General features: G+C 50.1%; 9 protein-coding genes across 9 annotated transcripts; 3 read left to right on the forward strand and 6 right to left on the reverse strand.

Annotated features, from left to right (window-relative positions):
• Positions 1-657: 657 nt before the first annotated feature.
• LAESUDRAFT_684169 (uncharacterized protein) lies at positions 658-3,917 on the reverse strand. The gene is made up of 11 exons (XM_040905847.1): positions 3,745-3,917; positions 3,180-3,693; positions 2,999-3,116; positions 2,898-2,934; positions 2,669-2,837; positions 2,554-2,618; positions 2,379-2,498; positions 2,147-2,317; positions 1,747-2,088; positions 1,106-1,682; positions 658-1,050 (listed from the first exon to the last, which is right to left on the reverse strand). Exons 1-11 carry the CDS (start codon positions 3,820-3,822, stop codon positions 839-841), a joined length of 2,403 nt encoding a protein of 800 aa, XP_040761073.1. The 5' UTR covers positions 3,823-3,917; the 3' UTR covers positions 658-838.
• Positions 3,918-4,394: 477 nt separating this feature from the next.
• On the reverse strand, positions 4,395-7,277 carry LAESUDRAFT_374105 (GMC oxidoreductase). Its single transcript, XM_040902221.1, has 15 exons — positions 7,019-7,277; positions 6,708-6,959; positions 6,554-6,657; positions 6,312-6,494; positions 6,245-6,255; positions 6,077-6,196; positions 5,793-6,019; positions 5,651-5,740; positions 5,542-5,590; positions 5,348-5,485; positions 5,141-5,290; positions 4,847-5,090; positions 4,692-4,782; positions 4,610-4,641; positions 4,395-4,551 (listed from the first exon to the last, which is right to left on the reverse strand). The coding sequence occupies exons 1-15, from the start codon at positions 7,062-7,064 to the stop codon at positions 4,459-4,461; spliced, it is 1,830 nt and encodes a 609-aa protein (XP_040761074.1). The 5' UTR covers positions 7,065-7,277; the 3' UTR covers positions 4,395-4,458.
• Positions 7,278-9,932: 2,655 nt separating this feature from the next.
• On the reverse strand, positions 9,933-10,432 carry LAESUDRAFT_659955 (uncharacterized protein; the record flags this gene model as incomplete). The annotated part of the gene is made up of 2 exons (XM_040904838.1): positions 9,933-10,265; positions 10,313-10,432. Coding segments are annotated over 2 exons (453 nt in total), but the record flags the coding sequence as incomplete, so codon positions are not given.
• Positions 10,433-10,727: 295 nt separating this feature from the next.
• Positions 10,728-11,195, reverse strand: LAESUDRAFT_660039 (uncharacterized protein; the record flags this gene model as incomplete). The annotated part of the gene is made up of 1 exon (XM_040904844.1): positions 10,728-11,195. One exon carries the CDS (start codon positions 11,193-11,195, stop codon positions 10,728-10,730), a length of 468 nt encoding a protein of 155 aa, XP_040761076.1.
• On the reverse strand, positions 11,180-11,729 carry LAESUDRAFT_660054 (uncharacterized protein; the record flags this gene model as incomplete). Its single annotated transcript, XM_040904847.1, has 3 exons — positions 11,180-11,341; positions 11,389-11,568; positions 11,631-11,729. Coding segments are annotated over 3 exons (441 nt in total), but the record flags the coding sequence as incomplete, so codon positions are not given.
• A 42-nt stretch (positions 11,730-11,771) lies between these two features.
• Positions 11,772-12,156, reverse strand: LAESUDRAFT_660046 (uncharacterized protein; the record flags this gene model as incomplete). The annotated part of the gene is made up of 2 exons (XM_040904845.1): positions 11,772-11,877; positions 11,930-12,156. Coding segments are annotated over 2 exons (333 nt in total), but the record flags the coding sequence as incomplete, so codon positions are not given.
• Positions 12,157-14,658: 2,502 nt separating this feature from the next.
• LAESUDRAFT_790301 (uncharacterized protein) lies at positions 14,659-15,171 on the forward strand (the record flags this gene model as incomplete). Its single annotated transcript, XM_040913920.1, has 1 exon — positions 14,659-15,171. Exon 1 carries the CDS (start codon positions 14,680-14,682, stop codon positions 15,169-15,171), a length of 492 nt encoding a protein of 163 aa, XP_040761079.1. The 5' UTR covers positions 14,659-14,679.
• A 1,111-nt stretch (positions 15,172-16,282) lies between these two features.
• Positions 16,283-17,000, forward strand: LAESUDRAFT_374173 (uncharacterized protein). Its single transcript, XM_040902222.1, has 4 exons — positions 16,283-16,443; positions 16,497-16,655; positions 16,772-16,850; positions 16,902-17,000. The coding sequence occupies exons 1-3, from the start codon at positions 16,394-16,396 to the stop codon at positions 16,848-16,850; spliced, it is 288 nt and encodes a 95-aa protein (XP_040761080.1). The 5' UTR covers positions 16,283-16,393; the 3' UTR covers positions 16,902-17,000.
• A 1,135-nt stretch (positions 17,001-18,135) lies between these two features.
• On the forward strand, positions 18,136-20,417 carry LAESUDRAFT_762119 (uncharacterized protein; the record flags this gene model as incomplete). Its single annotated transcript, XM_040913034.1, has 5 exons — positions 18,136-18,428; positions 18,474-18,620; positions 18,703-18,829; positions 20,150-20,163; positions 20,216-20,417. The coding sequence occupies 5 exons, from the start codon at positions 18,136-18,138 to the stop codon at positions 20,415-20,417; spliced, it is 783 nt and encodes a 260-aa protein (XP_040761081.1).
• Positions 20,418-21,140: the final 723 nt, after the last annotated feature.

Consider the following 21,140-nt stretch of genomic DNA (forward strand, 5'->3'; position numbering starts at 1 on the left):
CTCACTACTGGCAGCACACGGTCTACGTGGCCTGACTATGAAATGATGGCAAGAACACTCCTATAACTTTTCCAAGCGTTGGTTCGCTCTGGTGGGACCGATATGATCCGAGACAGATGATATCGGAGGAAACACATACATTGATGCCAGCAACCTAGCTTTGGCCACAGATCCGCTTCCGGTACTAGAGAGCAGCAGTCGGCACGCAGTCTGTACGGAGAATATGCCAGTAACATCGTGCATGGAAAATTCTCTCCTTGTTTTCAGCGCTGCTGGAAGCGACGAGACCGTGACCGCGGTGGTTGAACATAATTAAAAGCAGCATGATAGACGATACCGATGACCAGGAAATGGAGTGCCTGGGCGTCGGTGCGTATCAGCATCTACTGCAGGTAGCGATGCTTTCAGCCTGCTGCTGCGAGCGACTCAAGTTCCTCTGAGCGCCCGGTGCCCACATGCTGATCTTGTATTGTGGTAACAACAAGAGTAGATGTACCGTGTCCAATCTGAGGCGCAAGGTTAGGATTGCATACATCATGATGCCGAATCAACAAAGGCAGGAACATTGCCGGATAACTTATTGCACCAAGCAGTCTACTCATACAATGAAAAAAGGCATGAAACTGACTACTCTACAAATGACCGTCCGAAATCCCAATTTCCGGCTATAGTACACGCAGGCCCAATTCGCTCACGCGACAGACCGATCCGACCCACAGCACCAGCGGCAGCATCCAACTGATGCAGACTGCGCCCTTGGACCCCGGGACAGGGACAGTGTATAGGCTCGCCCACGCCGCACCTCTCCCGGCGCCTACGCCAACAGCTTTTCTGACCTCTAGTGCACAAGAGCAGGCGTGACAGCCGCCTGCGCGAGCCTTCCCTCCTTCAAACGCTGTTCCATCAGTTCCGCCGCCGCATCGTAAACATATTGCACCGGCTGGTTCCACCCGCGATAGTGGCCCGAATCGGAATCCGAGTCCAGTCCGTCGTCATTCTGGCGTATCGATTCTTCTGTATGGTCATAGAAGAGATCGTCCGGGTCGAATGCTGACCCATGACAAGTCAACGCATGCTTCAATGCAGATGATTCGAAAACACTCACGATCAGGATCAACAGGCTCCACCACCTTCCGCTTTCCCAGCGCCTTTGCACTCGGCCGCACGGGCATCTCCGGCGCCTCCTCCTCACCGATCGCCCCTCCCTGATGCTCCTGCACCCGCATCCGGCTCATATCGTGCGTAATAATACTTGCCGTGCTGTCCACGGATCGGCGCGGCCACAGCCGATGCTCATGATGCCAGTGCTCATGATGATGCGAATCTCGATGCTCGTGTCGATCGGGTGAGGGTGTCCGCGAACGATTCGGATTGTGCCCGGGCGACCGCGGCCCAAGCGGCGCATGTGGTGGGGGCGCGAGCGACTGTATGGAGATTTGCTGTACGATCGGCAGCGGGTGGTGATGTGGCGGCAACGACGGGTGCGTCGCATTCGCCGTGGTGTGTGTGGGTATGGGTGGTAACGGATGCGCTTGCGAAGGCACGACAGGCGTGAGCACGAATGATGGATTCGGCGACAGCGACGGCGAGGACGGCGACGGACTCCTTGAAGACGAGCCCGCGCCATGATTCGGATACCCCGGCTCCAGGAATGAGTGGTCCACGTCTTCATATCGGAGTTGCTATTCCACCATCCCACCGTCAGGCACCATCCGACAGAAGACAGAAATGTATCAGATTACTCACACTCCGGTTCATCCTTGTCTCCTTCTTACTCCGCTCCTCCGCCTCACGCTCGATTCCGACGCGTTCCAGGTCGTCGTACTGCCGCAGCGCCGACATCAGCTCCTCATTCGCAGCTAGCAGCGCTGCGAGTAGCTGCTCTTCTTGCGTCAGCTCGCCGCTGCCCGCCTCTGACTCGGGGTGCGACACGACTGAATCGGTGCGCGTACGCCCTGAATCGAATGATGGGCGCACCGGACGCTCGCGCCGACCCGAGGCTTGTCGTGAGCGCTCGGCGCCAGCAAATGCCCATGGGATCTGGGCAGAGATGAGCTCCTGTGATGCACGACAGCGTGCATAGAATTCCTGTCAAGCAGCCGACGTAAATCTACTACCTATCACGCAGAAATACAATATAACAAACCCGGATGATATCCTTCTCCTTGAGATCTTCCGGTTTTGCGAATGCGAGGGACTCTGAAAGCAAAGACGCATTTCCACGCCCGACATTACACTCTTGGAACAGCCGCCGTATGTCTTCTTCTATTGGTATCACGCGTTGTCGTGGAGATGATCTAGGCTTTGGTGACATTACCTACGTGAGAGAGGATGTCTGGCGTAAACGTCAGCACTTGCGGAGATAGCAGTTCACGTACTATCGGTGGTGGACGCTGGAGCGGACTGGGCTGTGGCTCAGCCCCAGGAGGTAGAGATTGTTGCGAATGCCGTAGTATCGGTGGATAGAACATCGCGTCGCCCGTGTCGAAGGGTATTCCCTGCATATACACATCGTATCGCAACATTACGATCAATTGCTTTGCACAAACTCACCTCTTCCGGCTTATCTGCCGGTTTGACTTTCTTCCATAAGTGCCGGAAAGCATGTTCTTTGCTGCCTGTCTCGCGTGTCAGTAGTCACGCAGTAGATTGGCAACGAACAACGAACCCTGCGTGCTCGCATATGATGCAGCAGCGAGAACGTCGAGCAACCGTTCGCGTACGACAGGAGGTGTCCGTTGTGAGGTGATGACGTCCTCGAGCGTGTCAAGAAACTTGCGCGAGCAACACTGCGTGATAAACAACTCGGACGCATTCCGCAGCATAATTGCCCATAGCTGGGAGCCAGAACGTGTTGTCAGATATTAGAATTCTCAGTTACAGGAGAGCGTCCGCACCCGTGCGGCAGAGAGCTGCGCAGCAGGTTCCGCATACCTATAAGACGGAATATCAGGCATTACGTTCGCAGCCAAGATCGACGACACGATCGTGTACTCACTTGAACTCCCGTCGAAGAGCTTTGGCCGCCTCCTTTGCACTGGACTCGTTAGCGGAGGCACGCTCACAGACCTCCAGCACAAGCGACCAGTCCTCAGACGCGGTCGCAGTGAGGTAGCCTGCAGATCCGTATCCATCAAACAATGAGTAAATGAACTGCACGTAGCCCAAAGTGCGCGCACCGATCATCCTAGTGAGCTCCGCATGTGCGTCCTCCTGTTTGCTCCCGCGTTCTTTGTCCTTATCCTTGCTACGCTCCCAGAACCTGCGTTCCTTCTTCTCCTCGCGGGACGAGTGCTCCATTGTGCCATCCTCCGACGGTTCGGACGGATGCGCCTGGTCTACATGAGGGTCGAGTGCCTTTAGTATGCCGACGGCTGCGAAGGCACTGTGCCCGTTGGTCGGTCGCTTACGCAGCAGCGGCTCGCGCTCACGATCGCGCTCGCGCTGGGCGCCCTTTGGCGGAGGCGAAGAGGAGGCGGGAGGGACCGCCGAAGGTGGTGGTACGTTACTCTGAGATACAAACTGCGGGGTGGACGTGGGGAGTGGTGGCGAAGAGCCTACGGGAGAGATGACCGACCGGACGGTGTATGACTGGGCGTCCGAGTCTACGATGCTCCAGTGGTCATCAGGCTGGGGGGTGCTCGACTGGGAACGATCATGACGGTGATTTGCATGTAATCCATTGAAATGATGCTGTTGCGGATCAGTCAAGATAGAAATAAAGCGAGCGGGAGGAGAGCGTACCTCTGTGGGTGTGCCGGACCCGATGTCTGATGGCGCGAGTTTGGCCTTACCCTTGTCGCGGGTGAAAAGCTTCTTCATCGCCTGCAATGTGAAGCACGAGGTGAAAAAGAGAAGATGAAAAATAAGAGGAGGAGGATATATTGTGGCTGCGGAGGTTGTGGATGAGCAGTTGCTGTACGCCGCCAAGTCTCATTATTATTCCCTGAATATACGGGGTTCCCCACGTGGCGCATTGGCGCCCACCCATCAATGCTCGGGCCCGAGTATTTCAATCTTAATGTTCAACCACCGCGGTCTCATCGCTGAAAACAAGCAGAGATTTTTTTCCATGCACGACTTTGCTGGTTTATTTTCCGTACCGACTGCTGCTCTTTGATTGCAGAAGCGGGTCTGTGGCCAAACCTACTGGCGTCAATCTCTGTGTTTCCTCCGGTGTCGTACCACCACGAGCCAACTTTTGGAAACGTTACAGGAGTGCTCTTGCCGTCATCTCAAAACCAGGCCACGTAAACCGTGTGCTAGTGAGGAAACCGCTGACTGGACAAGAGCCTAGCCTTTTGAATTGCGTCCGAAGGCACCGACAGTGATCATCATTGCATGCTGTACAAAGTCATTACGCGATGTTCCTCGGACAAAAAATGCATCACTATAAATGATAAAAATGACAACACATAACGGCAAGAATTGACCGCGCAGGTACATCTACGAGGTGGGTTACAAGTGTAAGAGAGGAATGTGACTGCGTATCTCTTTAATAATAATCTGTGCTGCTTTCTCCCCTATCACAAGCGCAGTGGAGTAAGTGTTCTGCATCATTCATCAATTAGATTATTTCAATTTCTACAGGAGCATGCACGAAACGTACCGAGGCGACGTTGGCCGGCGCGATAGACATGTCTGTGGCAGTCACACATTATAATGGCTCTCCTCCAATGCAATGCTCTTACCCGCTACTTTCAGGCCCTGAACACCATATACGTTCAGCTGCGAGTCTACCACACCACCCTTGTTTCGCGCTTTCATGGCGCAGGTACCTAGCTATATTGAAGAAGAATTCCGCATCACTGCATAACCGTGGATCGAGCTGTGACGGACGACTTACGGAATGCCATATAGTGCTCACAGAAGCACGCGTATGATCATCTATCGCCTTATCATCCTCCTCGTTGAAAACCAGGTTCGGCGCAGAGATCTCCACGGGCTGCGCACTCGCACGGCCCGCCGCTGCGCTGTGAGGTGCAAAATTCGGATGACCGGGCAAGTACTCGCCACGATAGTACGGCAGACGGCGCGCAAACTCGCGGCTACGCTTGTAAAGCCACCGTAGCAGAGCGAGATCGTCTTTGCTGCACCGCCCTGTCAGAATTAAGGAGGCTACGCAAGAGGTAGCACTCGCCAGCTGAGAAATTTAGGATCAAAGTCTGGAGGAGCATGGACGTTGTCCGCAGAGGTGATGTGGACGTATCCTATCGATGACGGCCGCAGCAGGAAGTAACAGACGTTCCAATACTTTCCGGAGGGAACGTCAACGGGTTCCTTTCCGTACCTATGCAAGCGCATACAAGGGTAAACGCTGCTTTTAGACAACGGCGAAACCACCCACCAAGCGCCAGTGCCAAACCACATCACCGGTCGATCAGTTGCGTCCTCGAAAGCCTCAGCCCATCGCGAGTGAAAATCGGGACCAATATCTTGCAGTTCTTGCATCGTCGGGCGCAACTTGATGACTGCGTCGAGACCACTGTGCATTATTGTGGTCGTGATCAATCTCGACTTCCGCACACTATAAGCACCTACTTGGCAGCCATCATTCCGGTACCGTCCTCGAACCATTGAGCGTTCCATTCTGCAAGTCAAGGTGAAATAAAGTTGACGGATACCGTAACCAAAATGCGGAATGTCTTACTATCAACCTCATCTGGATCATTCCTTTCAAGCGCATCATGCGTATCTGCCTTGTCGTCAGCGACATATGGCGCAAAGAGCCCTACATGGTCTACGAAGGCATTGGGTCTGGTCTCCACCTTTGAACGCATTTTGTCACCCACCATTATAATTCTCCCCCACGCCAGGGAGGTCCACAATTGTGTCAATACTGAGGTCCCGCAACAGCTTCTCTCCGCCTATGCCCGATCGCTCCAGGATTCCAGGGGATCCGAAAGCTCCGGCCGAGATAACGACCAGGCGACGTGCATGGACAGTGTGGATCTGCTGCTTAGCTCCTGGCCCCGATTCATGCTTAGAAACATACTCGATGCCAACTGCGCGTTCGTTCCTACCCAAAAAAGGGCGTGTAAGGACCTTCACGAGATCTATGGAAGATTGTGATTACCTGCAGATGACCCGCTTGACAACGTGCTCGGTGATGACGGTTAACTTTGTGGAATTCAACAGCTTGTACAAGTATTGATGCGGCACATCCTGTCGTCTCCCGTTTGTGGCATCAATCCACCTGGAAGAATGTGAGTGCTGTCTTCACATATGTTGGCTCACGACGCACTTTGGATTTCGCTGCGAGTGATATTCATCAATGTTCCAGCGAAGCAGGGCCAGGAGCAGGAACCCACCCCATAAACATTGCATTCAGTCATCGCGTTGACATCGTCTGTGCTGCCGCGCTCCGGGTCATACTTGGCCGCGACGTCGAGAAATTGTCCTTCCAAGTTTCCGCGATACCCTCCCCAGGATACCTTGAGCGGACCGGAATCGCCATGCGTTTCCTTTCCTGACTCGATTTGGTATGTCTCCATCTATGTTATACAGGTCTGAGCATCTTATATGCTTTGGTTGTGATTGGCAGATGTCGCACCTTGCGTAAGAACGGCAGGAGATCCTTATATCCCCACCCTTTGTTACCATGAACGTTCTCCCAGTCGTCATAGTCAGAAACGCAAGCCCTCGCATACATCATCCCTACCAAAGGTACAGTCAGGAACACCGAACGCGAAGCACAGACGGCATACAGTTAACGCTGGACCCTCCTCCCAGACACTGGGCGGTTGGGACAATAACCGACCGTCCATCAAGATATTCGCTTTCCTTGCTGGCGTAGAACTTCATAGTGGTGGAGTCAGGACGCATGTGGCTGCGATACCGTGCAGGCTGGATATGTGCGACGTCATCTTGCGTAGACGGGCCGGCTTCAACGATGAGGATGCTGAGATCAGGGAATTCTTCTGCCAGCCGGCTTGCGAGCACACAACCACTTGTGCCACCTGCGAATAGATTTGAAGCACGTTTCGAGGGTCCGCCACGTTGTGCATTTCTCCCTTACCTCCAGCCACAATGATATCCACCTCGAGTCCTACAGGTTGGTTCATGTTGAACGGAGGGGCGCCAAATGACAACCCTCACCATTTTCTCGGACTTTATCAGGCCTATGCAGCTGGGCTCGCTTCCACTGTACCGGTCTGCGCAGCCCGTCATGCGGCGTCAAGATAGGTTGCTCTGGCTCCTCATCGGTGAGAGCGACAGTGAAGCGATCAGCTGCTCAAACTACTCGCCCATTTATTGCAGCCGACTGTCTAGGTTCGCCACTATCTACCCACGCCTAGTTCACCGCCGGAGACGTTACAACCATATGGAGCACGCTTGAACTGCTAAGTATGGAAGGACGTGCACGCAATCTGCACTCGGGAGCCGACTAACGGAGTATGCTGGATTGCGAGTCCTCATGCTCTGCGGTGCACATGCCTCTTCATGCCGTCATCAACGTACCTCGGGACTCTCGGTGCATTTGATGTCCCATTAGTCCTCCGGCTTGCTAGACCAACTGCATCTTCTCAGGTAGTCCCATACATTCTGATAATTTACGGCACGCTGGCCGCTCATTTCAATTGCGAGTAAGTAGCTCATTTCCGCTCGAGAGGGTATGTGTGATGTCCTTGTATATGGTACCACTGTCCGAACCAGGATTTGCTCGTGAGGAGGATGACTAGCACTTAGCATTGGTATTGATATCAGAGGACGCCTCCGGGTCCCGTGGTTGTAGCAGATCCCGACGAGCTTCTGTGTCTGGACAACTCCAGTGAGAATACCCCACCCCCACTGTGTACGCTCCATCCATCACTTCTGTCGCCTTCTCAATACATTTATATGATCTGATCAGAACCCTTTCTCAGAGCCTCTTGTCGGGGGCCCCGTCTGTGAGACCGGTTCGAAGAGCGTGATCGCAAACTCATCTGAATCCCGGGATCACTCACAGGCTGCTCGACTTTCGTTGCAACGTTGGCTTTATTGCGGCCTTCCTGGCGATGCAGGCATCGTATGACTCAACAAATGATACAATGGCGGAGAACAAAGAGGTGATGCTAATCACATCAGCTGGGTCCGAGGATCCTCGGACTTTTCTTATCATCATCAGCTGCTAAGGTTTTCAATTTATATCTATGCGCGTCTACGTCGTTGATCATTCCACCTCTTGAGACCGCCAACGAGCGGCTAACAAATAACAAGAACTTGTGACGAGCGGTCCAAAGAAGCATCATGAATCCGGTTACCCTCATTCAAAATTCAACCTTCGATGCCGAACGTCGTAGGCCTCCATACGACGGTATGTTGTTCATCGTGGAAGCATGCATCATCTTTAGATATACGCAGGAAGCTAAGGATGGCATAGGCTCAGCCTCGAGAATACACGCACCTACTGCACCGGCCTCGACTGTACTGTGGCACATGACACTGACTCATAAGCGCAATTTCCCCCACGGCGGCTCATTCTTGATCTGTGCATCCTCGCTCGCTTTTGATGACCTCAAGGTTCTTGTACGGAATCAAAAGGGGATGCACGCATAGGGTTCACGGGTCGTCTATTATCGGCATAGTTGCCTTGTACAACAAACCTGCATTCAATGGATGACTATTCGTAGGAATTTAGAACTGTTTTGTTCCAAATGACTGAGTTTGAAAATGTGACTCGTAAGCTGTTTCAGACCGTAACATAGTTTCGAATCCAACTAGGTACGACTTTGGATACGACTTTTCCAGATCATAGCCACCCTGTGCACGCACTGGGACATGAGATCTCCATCAGCAAAAATGTCGAACACCGATCTGGGCCGATAACACAGACTTAGGTAGGCAATTCCCCCCCGCAATATGGCAATGCCAGACAATGTCAGATAATGTCAGGCAATGTCTCATAGTGTCCGGCTAATTATCCCAGACAGGTATGCATTGCCTGACTCTGTCTGGCATTATCTGACTAGTATTCAACAGGTATCCACAGATAATGGCACGGTATATATCGGGTTTTCCACTCGTTCTCTATCATGTCCGGAGTCTTTTCAGATAGTCTCAGCAGTGTAGATGTCCTTGTACTGATGCGAATAAAACTACGAGCATAAGATAATATCATTAAGATTTACTGGCCTAGTGTGACTCTCGTGCAAACACACAAGGACGTAGTACATGTACTACCATCAGGTCCCAAAAAGAGCAAACTGCCACTAAGAAATGATTACTTACTATAGTGCCGCAAAAGGGATGTCATTATTGTCATCCTCATCATCCAACACAAGGTCCTCACCATCTTCGGGTCCAATGTCTCCCACTATCGCTGCCTCGAGACCATCATCGTTGTCATCTTCGTCAAGCATGTAGCCATAGTCAAGCTCCTCATCTTCGAGTTCCTCCTCCATCCCATCTTCTTCGCTAACACTGCGGCCCTCCGAGTCATCTTGCACAGCCAATGTATCATTGGAACCCACAGTTGATCTATCCATTTCATTGTCTTCGACTTCATCGGATGCTTCTGTGAAACATACAGGTATGTGCACGACAGTACCTTTGTGTCCTATACCACCACCTAGATAGCGCATGAACATGTTGCGATCAACAAACCTATCAAACAGATAAAACAGATGAGTAGAATAAAGATCATAGCATAGAAAATGAGCAACTCACATATTCACGTAATAAAATTCATAGTCCATATCTTCTTCCTCTGGCAGTCTTGCACAGGGTGACGCTGGTAGCAAGTCTGCTGTCCTTCCATAAGCGAATGCTGGGATGATGTGTGCAGCTCGTATGATGACTGCAGGATTGAGAAACCCGAATGCGTTAGGATCGCTGCCGTCAATGAACCCAATGCGATGCAGATGCTGTGTCTCGAAGCCTTCTAGAGCATCAATGTCTCGTCCGTACCAGTGAACCCAGAGAACCTCCATTCGTTGTACTTCATCTGATGTTCAGAATGGTCCAGTATGCCTTACGTTGACATGGAAGATACCGATGATGCGAGCATACCAGTATGGATGCTTGCTTGCCTCAGGATTATTGTCGTCGTCTTCTTCGTGTGCAGCAACCATAATATTTGGGTGGGTGTGTGGATTGATGGAATCTTGCATGCAGCGCATATCATATGTAGTGTAATTGACTCGCAATACCTTATGGAAATACATTTGATTTTTCTCGAAGATCATCGTGTGGTGATCCTGGTGAGAAAAACCTCTTTCATCGCCATCATATGGACGCCCACGCAAGCGACCAAGGATGTGGTCCTTGAGGAGCAGAAGGAAATTCTGTGAAAATGTCAGCATTTAGAAACCATGACAGATGAAATGCTTACTGTGCAGGCAGGGTCATTTCTGTTTGATTGAAGCCATGAGGTAATATCTTCGGAATACCTCTGTGAGTCAGAAATGTGAAAGCGTGCTTCAGGAGATGTGAAAGGAAGTGGCTCATCAACTGCAAAATCGAGTGTTGCTCCACGTAGCCCAGCAGTGCCTAGCAAACTTCCTTTGTTCCTCAAATCTGAGAAATTCCGTTCCTTATCGCAGTTGACCTTCTTCTTGGCTCGCAGTAGTTTCTTCTTCTTCCCATGAGATAGTCTATCGTCACTTCACTGGATTTGGTGCAATGCCATCTTATGATGCTGCTGTCTTGCTATCTGACCTGTGGCGTTGTTCTTGTTCGTCCTATCGTAGTCCGTCTTGACTGTTCGATGTTCCTCCTCACCCTATCAAGTTAGATAACCATGTCATTCATTTGAATATTACGCAAAAAATGATGGTACATACGATTTGAGATGTGTAGTTGTCTGTAGTTCCATATCGTTCGATGGTTGGTGGATAGTCAGGCAGTGCGTGCCACTTGTAAGTCTGCAGATTGAGTTTCTTCACTTTGGGACCCCTTGGTGCAGCTGCGTTTTGCTTCCAAGTCGCAGACAACTTCACATTAGCACTCATCGTAGCTTCTCGATGTCCACGTGCAGCCTCTTCCTTTGGCAGCTCCATGGTGTGATATGTGTCACATGTTGTATTGCGGAACTGGCGTACAACCATACCAAGACGTTTTGTTGACTGGCGGAACAGCAGAAGACTTTTTGACATGTGTAAACAGAGCTTCGCATGGACATGCCATGTAGCTAGTTTGAAGAGAATATCAATTACCATGTCGTTGTGAGGAGCTGGCAGGAGCTTTTCAATAAGCAGAATTATGCGCTGCAACATAAACAATCATATTTAGAGCCTTGCTGAGTGCAGAATGGAGAGAAATATACCTGAAGGATGTCTTCATAGTCACACGCAGCAAGCTTTTTCAAGCCTGACACATTGTTGCCAAAGTGACGAACTGTGTCTCGTCCAAACGTTGGAACCTTGCAAAACCTAGTGAAAAGTGAGAAGCCAGTCAGCAGTGGAGAACAGTCAATACGTGCCTCTTGTTGGATCTTTGAATTGTGTTGTTACCCTCAGCATAGAGGATCTGCAGCAGATGTGTGAGGATCGCTTTCCAAACACCAAGCTCGAATTCATGAATGAGGTCGACTACGAACATTGGATAGAAGTCGAATCCAAACTCTGATAAACGAATAGAGAATGCACTCTAGAACAAATAATAAAACAATCAATGTCGAAGATCATATAATAGACATGCATTAAACGTACCCTGCTTGGCACCAATGAGTAGTGATCTAAGACATTTGCGATGTGTTTGCTTCCGGGGCCATAGCCCTTCTCGAATATCCAACGTCGCGTCTTCATAATATCGTACTGTACAGGGTGTGAATCTGCACGAAACTTTGCCTGTCAGAGCATGTCCATATGTGAACCCATATCTGGAATGTCAGCCTTCTTGATGAGACAGCGTGGGCACGGGCATCGTGCAAGATAGCGGATGCATGCGAGAAGTATCCTTGTGAGAAGTCAGTGCAATAAATAATGAAAATAAACCCTATATCACTTACTTCTCAGGATAATCTGCAGAATATGTAAAGAACCTCGGAAATAGTCGACGAAGGACTCCATCTCCACAACGAAGAAGAATTCCATGTTCATAGGCATGCATGAACTCAGGATCCAGCTGAAGTAGCCAGATCACATGATACAGCTCACGTCTGCAAAAGCGAAGGACATCTGCACTTGCAGGCTCCCCATATGTCTCCTCGTACCAGTCTTGAAAGTCATCAGGTAACTATAGGTGACGATAAGCTTTTTCAATCAGATGACATGAGAAACAAGTACGACGTACTTTAGGTATATAGGCAAGATGGTGTGATGAACGCGAGTGTCGCTGGGCACGCTGATACTTTGACTGAAAGCCAAAGTAAGCATAGATGGGCCAGAGGGAAGCCGTGCCAAAATTGGCAAGATGTGTAGCATCCAACCACAGCATGATTGGAACAACAGCAGGCTCCACATCATCTGGATCTCCAGGTTCACGAGGTCATGCATGAATCTTTGCGTCTTCCTCGAGCATCACATCCGAATTGTAGAGCTCACTATAGATGCGTACATTCTCTGTCTCAGCTGGCATCTGATCTACTGAGGATCCTCTTGAAGTGCAGCTGTCATCCTTTGGACATTGCCAGAACTCCTTGAATGACCGCCAGTTGTACGTCTTTGCATCAGGGTCCTCACAGACCTCCCGAATGATATCGACAAGATGATGCATATGAATATCTCCCACTTCGAATGTAGGAGCATTTTCTTCAGGTAGCTTGACCTTCTCTTTTGGCACGGGTATCTTGATGGAGTACTTTCTCCAGCCTGCAGAAGCAGAGAAGAAACTGTCACCGGAGTCTGTAGAATCCAAGCGAGAGAGTTCTTTTGAAGCTCGAAAGCCATGAAGATCATCAGGGTTAAAGTCGTCAGCCAGAATGACATCATGCACAAGTCAATTGAGCTCTTTGTTGGACTTCAGGTTGGAACCTGTGTTCCCCCACATGACAACACGAGTGATAGTGGAGTTCTGGAAGGGGTGGTACCATTCTCATGCTCGCTCTTTGCCTTTGTTCTTGGCCAGATGAGGAGAGTCACAAGTGTCATCGAGAGATGTGATGTCACAAGCCATACCGGTCGGCTTGGATGCATAGCGACGGAATACACCAAACACGTTTGGCTTCATATCGTGCTCAAGTACTGTGACTGGAGGCATCTGTGAGATGTCGGATTCATCAGGAACCTCCTCCACAGTGACAGCATGAGTTTGTTTCAGGTGAGAAGAAGCAGCAGTTGGAGGTCGTGCTATATGAGCTGGTGGACCACGTGTGGTGGATGGAAGAAAGTCCTCAAGGGCACGAGGTGCACGTCTTCTGCGACCACTGCGGCTGAGAGAAATGGGTGGATCTTCATGAGACACTATTCCTGTAGATGAGCCTTCAAGAAATTCCAAACGAGGCTCATCCGGCTACTAAGGTCATTAAGGATTCACGCTTCAATCTTAGCTATAACTCACAATGTTCACTTGCTCTTCCATTACCACTCTATCTCTAGGAAATCGTGGTGCGGCAAGGGTGTTAGCCAGCCGGCACCTTCCCGTCTCATGGGCGCAAAGGGAGTGAGAGGCTGGTGAGGCCACAAATGACTGGGGCCTTGGTACTACAGGTGCGTACTTATATGCTTTTCCACCCTTCCGTACTCGCCCGCTCCATTTCCAGATACTGCCCTGCGACGCATTTCAGCCGTCACTTGGCGCTCGTCCCTCCCGACGCGTTGAGTGCGTTCTACCGAAAGTGCTGTCAGTCAGCCACTTCCAACACTATCCTGCTCTACATCTGCTAGCCTTGGAACCTTGGATGCCCTGTCTGCCTCCTTCTTTGCTACGCGCTTCTTTACGGAGGCAACAGTAGCTGCCTTGATTGCTTTGCAGACCTTGTAGTGCAGTGTGAGTCCACGGGCATCTTTACAGGCCTTATTGCAGGCATAGCAGATAGAATTAGGCATCGTCTCAGCTTCTAGAGTATGTGGATGAAGCAGCAAAGAGAATGAATAGCGGAGTGAGTGAGTAGCGGAGAGCTCAGAATTGAATTGATGACTTCAAGACGCGTGTTGCGACGTGGAGGCTTAGACCAAATGACAAATTTGGCTATTGACGTACGGGGATGGCCTGTGCTTACGTGATCCCTAAGGTGCGATTCGGCCCGTTTTGTGCACAGTTCATATGAAATATTGCTTTGGTTCATACGGAATATTTCCTCCTACGAAATATTGTTTTCATTCCACAACTTGCCCTTATTCGCAATATCCGGCTCCTCAGGCCTCATTGCTTTCTACCTCCTGTCTTCTCTGTGCTGGACATCCTCATGTCACTCTCCATGTCGTTCACCAGGTGTATTATTAATGCATTCGATATCTGCTTCACCGGTATTTTGTCCACTCCTCTGTGGCGATGTCTGCAGCGCTGATTATGTCGTGTCTCCTTCCTTCACAGTCGTCGCTCTCGTTGTGTACTACACCTGTTTGTTCTTGTTCATTCCTCCGCTGCTGCCTCTGCCGTCTTCAGTGAACGGGTTACATGATTCGCGTATTCATTATGCTGATGTCTATAGCACCCTCCCGGTGGGGGGTGACAATTTTAAGCATGTGTGGTCACATCGCGTTACGGGCCTGGCTACTCCTTCGGTGGGGGAAGCCAATTGAAGATCTTGTGTCTGTCTTTCCGACGATGTCAGCGGGTTCTCTGTCATGTTTAGTTCGTCATATTTGCTTTCTATTCATGCAACTGTTACATTCACCGGTTTGCATCATCTCCGAGGACACCGACGACTTCCGCGCCACGATGCACGACACCGGCACCATACTGTCCGGTTCCGCTGCTGCCAGACTGTTACTCGTCGACGCTTTGTGGCAGCTTAATGACTACGATCTATACACGCCACATAGTCAGTGGGATGTGGTACTCGACTACATCAGCAACTTACTGGGTTTCGTGATCGAATATGTCATAGATGCATCAGATGAGGAGAATCAGGAGCAACCGTACCCCTGGTTGAAACAGGGAATGGACCGTATGGCTCGAATCACCAGACCAAACATCCGCGTCGATCTTATGCGTAGCCACAATGAATCGGCCTTCTACCCACTATGCTTCTTCTGGTCGACCATCACCATAAACACGATCTCCACTGATGCGATCGTGTCAGCATACCCCACACATCTTCTCAGCCATCGCAGTATTTGCTCATACACCATCAGTGATTATCGGTAAGGCACAAAGACCGAGGTTTCTCGTTCGACGACATCCGCACCATGTCCTGCACTTGCTGGAGCTGCCCTCACCAGCGATGGTTCTTCTCAGATGATGGATGCCTCAACCTCATTTTCGACAATGCATGCACCCACACAGTCAGCGATGTTTTCATCTTGTGGCGGATCAGAGACTTACCCTGCGGTAGGCCATGTATGGCAACAGAACGAGGGCCCAACGTCTGGGTGGGGTCTCGAGATGACATGGAAGAAGTCTGGGACAGCTTCCGGTAGCTGCAACATGTATTCATCATTTTACGACAATGCTCGAAGTCGTTCGTTTCTTTAAGTGATTCATCCTATTTGGCTCTTGCCTGCGTTGTTGCTGTTCACCAACATGAGGCTGCAGAGATGTAATATAGAGCTACGTTAGCATAAGTGATACACACCGCATCTTCCGCTACTGTGATTGAGTTTTCGTGTCATTTGGAACCGGCGCCCGGCGCCTCTTCAACCAAGTGACTTCAAGATGCGTGTCGCGACGTGGAGGCTTAGATCACGTGATCGCATCCAATGCCCTTGACACGGACATGGTGGGTGATGTCCATTGTCAGGAGCGAAATAAATGATTTTGTCAGAGTGATGGATGCCACATGAAAGGGTTGAAAGCTTTTTGAAGTGATTTCGATTGACGGTAAATGCCCTACAATTCGTTGTGTACGGGCGCTTACTCATAGGCGCTAAGTTCGCTTGCAGGTGAAGTGATCCCTTCAGATGACGTCTCTCTTCAAGGCCTCCTCTCTCGCTCATCTGACGCGTTCAATCACTGCTCTTGTGTGCGCGTCCCCGCTGAAACGGCCTCTGCCCCTTCCCGCCGTCGACTCGATGTACTCTCGAATAACCGCTCGCGCGCCGCTGCGACTTTCTCGTGCACGCTTTCGCTCCATCACTCGGTCCTGACGCTCAATGCCACGTCTGACGCTCGCGGTCAATCGCCAAGTTGCTCTACGTGACCCACGCATCTCTACTTGAGCTCTTACAGTCGACGTTCATCGCTCACGCTCGGGCACGTACTCGCTGACATCTCCAACTCGAACTCACGTTTCATGGAAAGGCTAAGCCCAGACGCGCACTGACCTCATGGTGCGACGACGACGTACTCCCGTGCCCTTCCTCCCTGCAAGCAGCATGGTCAGCAGCTCGTGAGATGAGAACAGGCCGAGGCGCACCGCACCGGATGCTCTATGTGGGAGAGGATTCGGCAGGCAGGGCGAAAAGGCGGCGATGGCGCTAGGTGCATAGCCTTCACATAGATGTCCTTCTAACACACGAACCCAGATGCGATAGCGGTTTTGCCGGCAGGCGGCTCAGCTATGCGTGCATTGCGTTTAGTACTCATCTCTCAACTCTGCGAGCTCGCTCCCGTGCATGGTCGGTCCTTCGTGGCTACACGCTCTGTTGTAGGGTGTCGGGAACGCGGTTCACGTATGCCCCCATCGGTCCAAGGTACGTCATCGCAAGCTATTTAACCTCATTCACATTCCCTTCGTCCACGAAATATATTTCCTCCTTCCATCTTTCGATATGGCCTGAAAACATTCATATGCGTCTCGCGACGTGAGGTCACGCTGTGCCCGTCGGTCCATAACGTACCTTGGGATTGCGAAACGTCTGCGCGAACGTCTGCGCAGGCTGGCGTGAGTGCGTTGTGCAGCGAATGCGCGGACGAGACTTACAGGGCGATGTCCTCAGCGCGCGGAGGTTTTTGAAGTCCGATGGTGCGCGTCGGTCGCGGTTGGTTTTGCAGCGGGTGATCTTCGTTTCAGTGATCGGACGGGGCGACCACGGTGTGCGACGTACGAAGCCAGCGTGAAATGAAAGGGTTGAAAGCTTTTTGAAGTGATTTCGATTGACGGTAACGCCCTACAATTCGTTGTGTATGGGCGCTTACTCATAGGCGCTAAGTTCGCTTGCAGGTGAAGTGATCGTCAAATCCAGTACTATAAGGCGAGATCAATGAGACAATTACAAGCAGTAATTACAAAGAACACTAGTGTAAGACGAGATGTACGCATTAAACATGGCCAATGGACTTCAAATACTTGACAGCCTCCTCCATTGACATCTTGCCCACCGGATGATCGTGCCTCCCATGACCTGCAAAGCCGGATGGTCCGAATATACTTCCAGGTGGAAATCCAGGCATCGAGCATGGCTTGAGGTGGCATGAACACTGACACTCTGTAGATATGGATGTTATCGCTCCTACTGCCATGAGACTTCTAATCGCTTAAGTACTCATTATGAATGCTTACCTTGGCCCGGAAAGAAAGTCCTCTGGAATAGGAATATATCCTTCCCTCTCAGCCTCATACTCCAGTTTATCCACATCTTCTACGGCACTCTCCAGGCCTGCAAGATGCGCTGATAGCGTCCAATGCACTCGCTTGTATCAAGATTGCCCTTTGCATGGTGAACCAAAGAGAGTGCAAGGATTATAGAGGCAGAGGCCAGCCGAATAAGAGTGCGTGAAGCTGAGCAGATGCGAGGATGGGCAATTGATCGGTGAGCACCTCGAGTGATCTTCGTGACGATGTTAGAAAAGGTTCTGATCTTGCCCAGTGCGAAGTGTAGTCAGGATGAAACTCGCTGAAGGTTAGTGATGGCAGTTGGAACAGCAGACATAGCAGAAATTGTCTCGATATCAAGTGCAGAGAGGTGTTGCATGATGGGCTCAGTAATCTGAGTGACGCGTGCATTGAGAGGCGCATATAGTCTGCTCATGGCAAATGCCGGAATGAAGTATAAATGTGTTCAGGCACTGATGCGATCTCATTTCACTCTCTATCTCAGAGAAATATCTCTCAGCTCAATCTCAGCCAAGGCTCCTCGACATCAACATATGGCCAACTCTTCTCACGCAGCGAAGCATTCCAGCAAGTCCAAAAATCACTCAAAGGGTGCAAAAGCGTCGCAAAAGCGCCCCATGCCTCAGCTCCATGAGAATCGTCTGCCACCCAACAAGGCACGAGCAATAATCTACAGCGATGAAGAGGAAGACATTCAACATGATCGTACTAGACTACAAACGAGCACTCACTTAGTTGAACATCTCTTTGATGACGATGTCCCATATAGGTCATGTTCGCACAGCACTGGACAAGATAACCAGCAAGATGAAGATGATCAACAGGAAGACAAGGAGCAGGAGGATGATGGCATCAAGCCGAGGCATTTCGAGAAGCTCATCCGTGAGATGCACTATAGCAAGGCAGACAAGTAAGTCATTTGTTGTTGCGAGTTCAGTACTAATGTTTTAAGCAGGAGCAAGCTTGACGTATGGAGTGATGCAGCCCGTCTCATCCCTCGAGCCATGGGGCCTTTCATTGACATTCTCCAGACTCTGCAAGTCAGCATAGCATGTCATGGTGTAGCTAAGGATGCATGGGATCTCACTGACTGGCCTTATCTGTGAGTCTACCACATTATAACTTATCTCCTGCACTCCAGAGTGCATATATATGCATATATGCAGTGCTCACAAAGTGTTTAGTGATGAAGAGAGTGCTTCAAAGCTCATCGAGCATTACAGCACTCTCCTGAGGATCATACCTGGCCTGGCGAAGCTTGTTTTGCATTTTGAGAATGAGCCAGAAGACCTTGTTCACTTCGCCACCTTCGTGAGTCGCTGCAGCTTATGAATTTAATTACTCACAATACACATCTTTCTTCTCAAGCTGTCTCGCAAGGCCCATTCGGCATGGCCGGACGACCTCAGCAATGTAAAGAAGAACATATTCAGATTTGTTCTGACAATCAGAAACATTCCGTACATCGACTCTGAGCATCTGAAGGAAGCACGAGGATTCCATCACTTCGTGACTGCACATTTTTTATGCCCTCGTCGAATGCACAAACACTTCGATGAGAACCCTGAGAAGTTACTCACTATTCTGCTGATGTTATCTTATCTGAGTGTGAGGTTTTCAGGTTCTGCAAGGATGTCCTCAAGGGCCAGATTCCCATTGCATCCACAGATCTCCCATGGATGGTCTATCCCGAGAATGGTTACAATCTGTGTGCTGTTGATGAAAATGCCTTGAAGAGTGACCTGCTGGCTTCAGTAAGTGATAGGTTTATCTGTATTGCCATGCTTATCGCTATCTAGTGCTTTCGAGCGCTGTGCATGAGACCTCGCAGTGACAAACTGCCGAGGAACAAGGTCCCTGGTGAGCACAAGAAGGGAGGTGGATGTAACCCTATCGCCTACAATTACCACATGAAAGAATGCAACGAATACAACATTGCGTATCTTGTAACTTTGGTACGCAATTTCGATTTCTAGTATCCTGATCTCATTCCACTTTCATTGCAGGCTCGCTTTACAGCAAACTCTCAAACTTTGATGGGTGCATGGCGGATATTTGACTCTTGACTATCTGCAACATGGTTCTCGAGCTCCTCTGTAATTGCATCTTCATCCACTATGGCCTCATCCTGTTCATCCAGCATATCATCGTCAAAGCCATCCTCATCATCAGGATGCTCAGCACCAGTCTGGCCTGTGCACCGTTGTTGAATGCTACCAAAGGTGCCATGATATCGAACAAAAAATCCACGGGCAAAAGTGCAAACGGAACCAATAGATCGATATCATGGCACCTTTGGTAGCATTCAACAACGGTGCACAGGCCAGACTGGTGCTGAGCATCCTGATGATGAGGATGGCTTTGACGATGATATGCTGGATGAACAGGATGAGGCCATAGTGGATGAAGATGCAATTACAGAGGAGCTGGAGAACCATGTTGCAGATAGTCAAGAGTCAAATATCTGCCATGCACCCATCAAATAACGTACAAGTCCGAATGAACTGAGGCAGACAGCGACTTCTGCAGTGAAGAATTCTTCAATTTCATCCTTGCTCTCTTTGAAGACCCCGAGTGGCGTGAGAAGACACTTGCTTGGTACAATGCGTAAGTTCGCTCACAATGCGTAAGTTCGCCCACAATGCGTAAGTTCGCCCATTATTAGCTTCACCTGTTACTGACATATTTTCTTCATAGTGAAGTATTTGGAAAGGGACCTCGCCCAAGCAGTGAGGACTCAGCTCAACTATATGTGGGCCCATCTTCGCTGGATCTCCTCGCACAGCAGCATGCTGTGAGACATGCCATGACGCAGGTTGCCACTCCTCCTCTGTTAAGCGAGGATGGTAGATCAGAGATTGAAGAGCCCATCGATGCGAGTACAAGCCTCAGAGCTTGAGGAACTGGATTAAAATCGTACGTGTTGTCTGTCTTTCCCCGTCGAGTCTGTGGGCTCACTGTTATGTTACTAGCGTCGATTTCACCATCAATCCTTTATACTTTCTCTATTGCATGCTCACAGGTCCGCTTTCTCACTCGTTTGTGAATCTTTTGCTCGGTACTGCATATCATACCCTTTCATTCCAATACCTCTGTTTTGTAACAGATCGCAAATTTCTTTCCATGCATGTATGACTGCTGCATTTACTGTAATAATTATGAATAAAATATGTATTAAATCGAGTTTATTCTAATGGAAGCTGTATGGTGAATAATGTATCTATCTGGACAATGGGTTTCCTGCATTACCTGAGCTGATGGAAATTGCCCGGCATTCCCTGGGCCTCACCTGGCATTACCTGACATTGCCTGACAGGAGAGGGAATTGCCTGTCTGTTATGAAACGTACCGTCGCTCATGGTCACGTGATCCCCATGAACAAGCGCCTAAAAGAGACGCCCAATCACGGTCAGGTGATATCAGTCACTATGTGACCAAGGACAGCTTCTAGGGTTCTCAAACTCTAAATCCAGGATCTGCGATCCAGGACTTTGGTTCTCATTTCATATTTCAGGTATTTCACCTATGCTTTTCTTAGCTCGCCAATGACCTGGCTCACAGCAGCTAAGCTCCGGTGTGTTTCACCTATCTTTAGGATAACGAGACCCCTTGTACTAGTACC

This window comes from Laetiporus sulphureus (genome assembly GCF_001632365.1).
Source record: "Laetiporus sulphureus 93-53 unplaced genomic scaffold LAESUscaffold_41, whole genome shotgun sequence".
In the NCBI taxonomy this organism is placed as follows: domain Eukaryota; kingdom Fungi; phylum Basidiomycota; class Agaricomycetes; order Polyporales; family Laetiporaceae; genus Laetiporus; species Laetiporus sulphureus.